The sequence below is a fragment of the Montipora foliosa genome, chromosome 2 (genome assembly GCF_036669935.1).
Source record: "Montipora foliosa isolate CH-2021 chromosome 2, ASM3666993v2, whole genome shotgun sequence".
NCBI classification, from domain to species: Eukaryota; Metazoa; Cnidaria; class Anthozoa; order Scleractinia; family Acroporidae; genus Montipora; species Montipora foliosa.
This window is the reverse complement of record NC_090870.1, coordinates 36,673,765-36,682,942: the sequence shown is the minus strand read 5'-3', so window position 1 is coordinate 36,682,942 and position 9,178 is coordinate 36,673,765. Positions and strand designations below refer to the sequence as shown.

Genomic DNA, 9,178 nt, shown 5'->3' with positions numbered 1-9,178 from the left:
ATCTAAATATCTTACTAACCCAGTTTCTTCGGGTCGTACTGTACATGTAAATTACGGTTCCTTGTTTCGTCGTCGAATGAATTTATGGCCCTCGTGCGAAAACACGAGGGCCATAACTAACGGTACGGCCTTCAAACCCGGTTAATAAAAGGTACCGAACTGACCAATACAGTGGCCATCTTGGATTTTCACTGCTCAGAGGAATATCTTAATGAATGCCAAAGGGATATGTCTGTAGATGAAATTAGGTTATGGTTTTACAATTTCGAAACGAGGTTGAACTTTTGCAAGTAAAGTACAACAACTAATCTGGCTTGGAAAATTGTCACCAAGAACTCAATTTATATCCTCATCATGTGTGCCTTTTGCCATATGGGCATGCCATAGTATCTCCTTTACAACAATAGAATACAAGATAACCACTGTATCTGTAAAAAGTTGTATTTGCCACAATCAGCTGAAGCACTTTCCACACTTATTTATAAATACAAACATGTAAAGATGCAGTAAATTTCCGACTATTTTCTTGTTTTTGCAAAACATGATAATTATGTTTTTACACATTTAAATTTTCGAAATGCCTTGTATGGTGTATGAACACAGCACATACAAATGAGCAATATTTATACTTATTTAAGATCATTAACATTAAATATTTTTCTATATGTTCTTATATGATCTTAGCCTCATCTTCAAATGAGCCCCAATCCTCTTGAAAATATTCGGGTGAGGACTTTTGCATGCTATCCCTTGTTTAACTATTTCACTAAACTGGCCCCCTATTCACGAGTTAAATCATCTGGCATTAAACAGAGTACTTGAAGATGATTTATGTGTCACTTTTTTTTAAGGAAAAGGGTTAATTAATTAATTAAAAACGCCTTTCGTGTGCTTGTTGCGGGGCTTGTTGCAATTCCAGTGTTACATAACCATTGCATTTTCCATCAGTGATTCAGCACTTGTTTTCAATCGGTCTTGAAACTCCCCTGCTAAGGTCCTTGCTGCTACTGTGAGAACTTGTCTTTTACTAGAACCTTCACATAATAAAAAGAAAAAAGCCACCCATTAGCACTTCTTCCTTCTGCTGTCATTAAATTACATACACGTAGAACACAAATTACAAGGAAATGTTGGGTTAGCACAACAAGACCCTCAAGCAAATAAACTTACGTGATGCTATGATCCTCACACCTGATTTCATATCCGCAGTTCACTATATGATTCATTTCACATAGCATTTCGTTCGTCAAATAAAATTTATAAGCCCTTTCAATGAACCGGTGATCCTCAATTCAATGTTAGAATCAACGTTAGTTAATCCCCTAGTGTGAGTTAAGTATGAAAGCTATGGAAATACGGACGTTATTTTCTCCTCACTGATTTAGAACCTGAAATCCTGAATAAAATTGTTGCAATATTTTTAATTTCCTTGTCCATATCAAAACACTTTGTTTTGGCCTAAATCTTAATGTCATGGCTCCCTGACACCGCCAAAACAATGTTGAGACATGGCTGGGATATTTGGGCTTCTCTTGGACAACATTATGATGGAAGGGACCACCATGAACCCTCTTTTCAATGGCCAAAAAGGACCATTTTTCAACATGAAAAGTGGGAAAATCGCACCTCTTTTGTCCGGGCTTTCGGATTTTTAAGGACATTTCAAATACAGTTTAACCTCCATTCATATCCAAACTTGCCGAGACGAAAATGATGATACACGCATGCACATTATTTTGCATGTTCGTTTCAGGCTATAATGAGCATTAAGATGGAAAATATCACTCAGGAAGAGGCCCAACTGAATAAAAACTGGAAAACTTAAACTCCATGTCCTATCACTTGTCTATAACCATGATTTACAGTCTATAATATTACTTTTCTTATGAAAATCAGTAATGGGATAAAAGGTCCAGACAATCACTTCATTTTGCTATCAAGGTCAGTGCAATCAATGTTTGACTATCATACAATACACAATGTTCAAACTGTACAATTCCTGTGAATGTCCAAGTACATGTAACCCCAAGCCACCCATAACAGCCCCAAATGAGCCATACCTGAGATTTTAGAGTGCCAGTCTCCATGTGTTTGTCCAGATCCTAAAATAACTTCTCCAAGGGTAGGTGACAAGCCTGACCACCGCAGATTGTAATTTGATGGTGTACTCTCCTCTGCTTTTTTGATGTAAACTTTAGGAATTTGAATAGACTGTGAAAAGGTTTCAAGTTCTAACTTTGTACTGGGGTCGCTGAGGGCTAGACATGTCAAACCAAACCACCTAAAGAAAGTAAGATGAGAAGTGTACAGAAGAAAATAATTAATCATTAGAAAAAGTTTTTGTCAATAAATTATGTCATCACATACATGTAAATGAAACATTACCGTACGGCTGTGATCTTGAAAACGTCATGAGTTAAATATGAGCAGATTTAAAACATTTAACAATCCACAAAAAAATGATAATTAAGCATGCCAAGTTTTTTATTCAGCCCACTTCAAAATAGATCAAAAGCTTCTAAAAAAATTGGTTAACCACTTTAGTTCCGTTGGTTCAAGCTATCTGAGGTAATTACTGTAGCGACAGCAGTTAAATTGTGCGCGCGTGATGTACGACACTTAAAGCGGCGCGCGCTTCAGCAACAAATTTTGCACGCGCAACATTGCGCAAGTTTTCAACAGGTTTCTTATTTAAGCTGTTTAACGCTCAGTTTCTAGACTTTGCATCCTTAAGAGTACTATTCCTAGTTGTTGGAAGTTTCTTTAACGTGTATTCAGTTATGTAAGGCTTTTTAATGCGTATTAGTTTCTCGTGTATGCTACCGTAGTCTCTAGATCTTTCGAGTAAGTTCTATGGTGTCGCAAAAACTCACGCGTAAGCGCCGCGACACCCAACTACCGTTATAAAAGGTTAATTTTATCGTTTACAAGATCAGTTGACGCAAGATATGTTAATTCACCACAAGTTAACAAGTTTCTCCAAGTTTATTATTGTTCTGGTGATCAAGGCAGCACCAAGGTAATTATCTTTGGCGCTATTTTAGTTTGTTTATGTACGCGGTCTGTAGCTTTACTCGCTTAAGTTCAATTTCATCGCTTATAATTGTAAAATAAAGATTTAAGGCTTCAGTTAAAGTCAAGTTGTATACGACATCGTTTTACCGTTATTTGTAGATTGATCTTAAGTTTTTTCCTTTTACTTTTGAAACTTTTGAAGCGTGTAAGACATTTTTATACCCTGTTATTTTCGCAATCTTATTTTGTAATTTATTTGTATCTTTTATTTTAGTTCTCACGGTGTTTATAAAGTTTTAAGGGATTTTAATAAACATCAGTTTGTGAACAACGTCTAACCAAATCACTGGAGCAATAATTACTGGTAAAATGATCTAACGAATGTACGGTATTAGCATAGCAGTGTTCAAAGGGTAATCATGAATGTTTGCCCAGTTAATAGTTTTTGATCATTTATATATCAAAGGTGCTTACTATTGTTTGGGGAATTTGCAAACTCCGACCCAGTAACAAAAGATTGTCCTTACCATCAATAAAAAGATTATTTACAGGGTTCGTGCTGGATTTTCTATTCTCTCCTTGCACAAATCCCAAGATACACCTCTTTCATCCCTCTAAATTTTGCATAATCATTGTTTGCAATTTCTTCTGGGACATGAAGATGTCCCAAGAGAAATCGAAAACAATGACTATGGAAATCTTTTTGGGGATGTGAAAGAAGTGTATGGCGGGATTTGTGCGAGTGGAGAACCAGAAATTGAGTTTTCAAGCAGTGTTTGCAAGAAGACTTCTATGCCATACATCGTGTTTTCTTTGCTCAAAAGGCCTACCTTGATATCCTCTACGCATCGGACCGTGACTACAAATGAACACCTCTCATAAAACAAAATGGCCTCCATTTCATCATGTGGTACAAACAAAAGGATCCCACAATGCAATGCTTCACACAAGTTCTTTCCCACATCCTGTGAGCTAAGTGCATGCACCATGGTCCAATTTGGGCTCAATTTTTGAAATGTCTCTTTAACTTAGCAGGACGCAATCTCAACAATTTCAAAGATTTTCATGCAAGAAAAAATTCAAGCAGTTTCCCGCCAAATCCTTTTTTAAGGGCTTCTCAAGCGCCCTTGAAGTCCAAAATTAAATTCAAGGGGTTTTCAAGGTCTTCAAGGAGTAGCACAAACCCTGTATTTAGAGGGAGAGTACAAAACGCTGAGCCCTACTCTGTGGAGTACCCTATGGAGTACCTAAATGGAGTACCCCTAAAAATCATTTATCAGTCAAATTAAATTCTTTATCACCATGGTGAGGTATTAGATGTACATACCTTCAATTAGTTTGAACTTTCTAGCTCTCCAATTGTTACAGTTTGATGCAGTTCACAAATTGACCACCATCTTGAAATTTCATAGGTATTTCATGTATACCTAATTATAGTGTATTTAACACGGGCTCCTCCCCTAGATCCGCCACTGCATATATTCCCTTTTGTACTCTTATGAAATTACCTTGTGCACATAAATTCTCCATTCCATAAATTTCCATACAGGAATACATGGGCATACACAGGCCTGTGTGGGTATGCAGGGGTCTATGTGTTCTTACAAGTATTTGTCTAAAAATGCGCTATAATAAGGGACACACGAAATGCCTATGAAACTTCAAGATGGCGACCAATTCATCAACTGCATCGAACTGTAACAATCGGAGAGCTCGAAGACTGAAAATAAATAAAGATATGTGCATCTAAATGCCTCACCATGTTGATAAAGAATTTAATTTCACTGATAAATGATTTTCAGGGGTACTCCATTTAGGTACTCCATAAGGTACTCCACGGAGTAAGGCTCTGCGTTTTGTCCTCTCTCGTATTTAGAACTGAAAGTACATAAAAACAGGGAATGTAAACAGGTTGATGGCACAACAAATTCCTGTGAAAAGCACCCAATGAAAACAGAAAATGTGGTAAGTGCACAGCCCCCTACCAGACATAACTGAAAATTGTCCATTACTATTGCCTTGTAGTTTAAATTTCTGGACTTTTTTGACTAAGTGGGTTGCACCAGTTTGTAAAACACTTACTTTCCTGGCAAAATCTCTGATATCATTTCCTCAATGCCAATTATCACCTGCGTCTCAAGAACTTTCTTCCCTCGCCCAAGGTTTGCTATTCTGTGCTGTGCACCCTTAACTCCAGCCGAAAATCCAACTGGTAAAGGGGCAATGCTGGAAACAGAGGGATGGGCTTGTGCTGCAACATGCTCAAACACTTGCAGAAAACCATCCTTAATTGCCTCAATTGTCTCTGAATCATTTGTTGTTATTACTAAGGAAATAGACTGGTCTCTGCCATCTGTCAAAAGAAAATTAAGTAGAAGGAACAGAATAATTGAGCACAGTGATGTAAAATACGGTAGAAATCTGTTATATATCATACTTTTCTTAAGAATAATTATATTAAACAGCACTTAATACTTTATAACATTATGCAGTTCACAATAATTGCAGGCCAGGCCACAAGACCAGGAACTGCATGCACATAGACCTTGGGAATAAGGTGCAATATTGATCTTGCAATGTACAGTTGAACCCTGTTTTATGGACAAAGCGCTTAATACGGACACCCTGTTGTTATGAACACTTATCTTTGTCCCGAAAGCAGGCCCAAAAATTCTTTCAAAATTCAACCTGCTTAATATGGACGCCTAATACGGACAACAGACACTTAGGTATACATTAACTTGCATAGGTCTTATACACAGTGCTCAAAATCATTTGTTGGCAAAATAATCAGTTATTGACATTTGAACAGCAGTATTCAACTGCCTTTACAAGAGATGATAAAGCTCATTAAAGACAAAGTTGACAAGAGTGTTCATATTAGCGAGGTTGACTTCCTATGAGAATTAGTTGATGGGGAAGAAAAAATGTGCATAAATGAAAGACATAACTTTAATATTTCGTACCATTCTTATAGAATTAGCCAATACAATAATGGTTAATGCACAGTGGTAAAAATGAGCAACTTATAGACTTATAGACTCATAGACTTAGCTACGGAAAATGGCTACTTTGTACACAGCCTCCAGACATTCAGTTGGTTGCTGCTAATGTTTTGTTTTATATCTTTTACATTTTGCTCCCAAAATGTGTACAGTGCTCTATTTTTGTCTTAATTTACCCAACCTGCTTAATAAGGACACCCTGTTAATATGGACACTAAAATGGTCCCTTTGGTGTCCGTTTATCCAAAAAAGTGTCAAAGATTTTGGGAAAATGTGGTCTCGGTTCAAGCCATGAACTCTGCGTCATGTGTTGGTTGAGTTTGTTAGTCTTCTAATCAGTTTGGACGATTTTCAGGGTAATCTGGTTTTCCCCACTCTAATCAAAAAACCTCATTTGATTTGACCTGTTTTAGTTTCACATGCTTTAATTTCATTTTAGTGTTCATTAAACATGTGGCAAAATTTGTTGAGAAGAACTTGACATGGAAAATACATTATTTTAAAGTTTGTTATCTGAAAAGACTAAAAAGTCCAGCTTTACACAGATGCTTTGAGAAATGTACTTGTATCCTTTCTTCTTTAGAGGACACAATAACCCAGTGGTTCCACTTACGTTCAGTTGGTTACCTTCTCACGGTAGTTTGACAACTAAGTGCAATTCCATTGACCCTAGCCTGTGTACGTCCGTCGGGAGGAGGCGGATGTACACAGACTAATTGACCCTTACAGAGAGAACACCATTTGACAGATTGTTAAAGATAATTACAATTTTTTTTAACTTCACAATCTCTACGCAAAGTAGATAAAAAAGTGCATTGAATTATGTTGGATTTTTAATTATTATTCAGAGATCATTTAGGAGTCTGTGTGGCCCAGCGGTTAGGGCCCTTTCCTTGAGATCCTGGGATCCCAAGTTCAAGACGCATCCTGGCCACTGGTTGAATTTGTTCCTGGTAGTCCCTGGTTCGACTTCTCAGCTGCACTTGTAAATAGCCAACTAGCTTGCCTCCAGCCAGTTGGGATTCTTAACAGTTGTTGTTGTTGTTGTTGAATGTTCTGCTCTGTCGCAATTGTGTTTCAGTGGCCCTGAAAAGCCGTTATGGGGAGTGGTCAATTAAATATGTATCACATCGTATGTATCATCAAACCACCAGACATTATTCTTATAAAAGATGGTAAAATTTTAGGTAAAGGAGAAAGTAATGACAGACAATTTCCTCATTACACGAGCAAAATGAAATAGGTGAAAATCTCATTAGCACAAACACTTTTTGACAAACCTTAAGCTATGAAAAAATATAGCTAAAAGAAAAATGATGAAATCCTTACGCATGTAATCCTCCATTTCTGGATCAAGTGTAGTAATCACACTTTCAACTGATGTCTAAAAAAATTGAGAAAAAATAGAATGTTGAGAACAAGGTCAAGACATTAGCCTCTTGATGGATAGATCGCAAATGCCAATATGTGAACAGCCATGCAAGAAACAGGAAGGTGTTATGACCAATAGATATTATTGAATTAATAATAATAATAATAATAATAATAATAATAATATCTTTATTTAGACTGAAAAGACCGATCAGTAAAATCAAAAGATTTGCTGGTATAAACCAGTGATCAGTAAAAATAGTAATCAGTATTGTAAAGAGATAAAAATGTATAGATATTAAGATGTGTGCAAAAATATATATACAGGATCACATCACAAAATGAGATACTGTATTAAGACTGACGGAGACTACAAACATGCAAATTTACATTGAGATTTAGAAAATAATTGAATAATTTTGACTTAGAGTAGACTTAAAAGCCCTTAGAGTAGGCAAATTCAAGTTATGCAGTGTAGCATACAAGTTTTAAGTATGTATGTTTGATGCTAGCCTTGTATTATTAACGCTTCACTTTGCTCCTACTATATTTAACCCAATCCAGTTTTTGGTTCTGTCACTAGCTGGTAGTAACTCGTATCAATTATTATAATATTATTATAATTGGACTATAGTTTTTTATCTTTTTCTTTTTTTTCCCACCTTTTTCTTTGTTTATTATTAACTTTGGTTACTTTATTTAGTTACTTTCTTGGCTATTTTCAATTTTATCCTATTTTAATTACAACCCAAATAAACTAATAATATTAAATCTTTTAACAACTCAGCTCATTTAGTCCCTACTATTGTGAGTAGTTTTTTGGGACAAATTATTAAGTCCCTTACTTTAATGCTGCCTCTTCTGTTTTTTGTGGAAACATAAATAAATGTTTGTTGTTGGTGTTGTTGTACACATGGCTGATTTGCAATGAGTTTATACTAACAGTGTCTTACAATGATGATGTTTCAAAACAAAACACTGAACGTTGACTAGATCGAGATCACAGATCGTGTCTGTTGTGATACCTTTGTCTTCTCAACGATATTTCTTCCCAAGTTTTGTGTTGTCTGCAATCCAGCCGATACAGCACTAGACATCCAGCCCCACACTCCAGCAAATGGATCTTCATCGCTGTCCCGACGTTGCCACGTTGATGAAGACGAACCCGAAGGATCACTCGGATTTGTAGGCTCAACAGGTGAAGAAACACCTGGTCTTATTTTCTGTTGAACAGGACTTGTACTTCGATTTTCAGGTAGGGATCGAAGCGAACTTGCGGCCGATAAACTCGACGTTTTCTCGGCAGATGACACAGGAGAAGTTAACGAAGCAGTCGTCGTCGTAGATGGAGAGGTAGAGTCGATTTTTACATATCCTTCCTCCTCTAAAGCGCTTTCTACCTCTTTACTAATGTCCATATTCATCGAGTATGTTCGTTATTTTTAAATCCGTACAAAATCCTTACGTTGATGCTAATTTTCGGGTGAATAAGTCGTCTAATTTTCAATACCAAAACAAACGCTTTTAGGAAATTCCATCCAATGTTGAATAGGCACCATGGCAGAGCCTCGCTTTCACTGTAACAAAGAATCATGTGCCGGGAACGGGTAGGATAACCTTTCACCATTGAGCACTGAGGAGAGCTCTGGAGAGGGTGATTTTGCAAGTTCGTCCCCAGGCTCTCTCTTCTTCCCTTCCTTAGAGCGGGAGAGGAGTGGAGAGAGAAGAAAGGGAAGAAGAGAGACCCTGGGACAAGGTTGCTTGGCAGCCGTTTTTTGGATGTCACG

General features: G+C 36.9%; 1 protein-coding gene across 1 annotated transcript; it reads right to left on the bottom strand.

Annotated features, from left to right (window-relative positions):
* Positions 1 to 824: 824 nt before the first annotated feature.
* Positions 825 to 8,972, bottom strand: LOC137992976 (protein PRRC1-like). The gene is made up of 5 exons (XM_068838611.1): positions 8,417 to 8,972; positions 7,350 to 7,404; positions 5,098 to 5,368; positions 2,061 to 2,281; positions 825 to 1,034 (listed from the first exon to the last, which is right to left on the bottom strand). The coding sequence occupies exons 1-5, from the start codon at positions 8,813 to 8,815 to the stop codon at positions 922 to 924; spliced, it is 1,059 nt and encodes a 352-aa protein (XP_068694712.1). The 5' UTR covers positions 8,816 to 8,972; the 3' UTR covers positions 825 to 921.
* Between the last annotated feature and the right edge of the window lie 206 nt (positions 8,973 to 9,178).

Bases quoted from the DNA above. Each gene is read 5' to 3' on its own strand.
- LOC137992976 (XM_068838611.1), bottom strand. From the start codon at position 8,815: ATGAATATGGACATTAGTAAAGAGGTAGAAAGCGCTTTAGAGGAGGAA. The intron at 5,369-7,349 runs GTAAGGATTTCA...TTCTTTTGACAG, and splicing joins AGAAATGGAGGATTACATGC to ATGGCAGAGACCAGTCTATT. The intron at 2,282-5,097 runs GTAAGTGTTTTA...TACTTTCTTTAG, and splicing joins TCAGAGATTTTGCCAGGAAA to GTGGTTTGGTTTGACATGTC.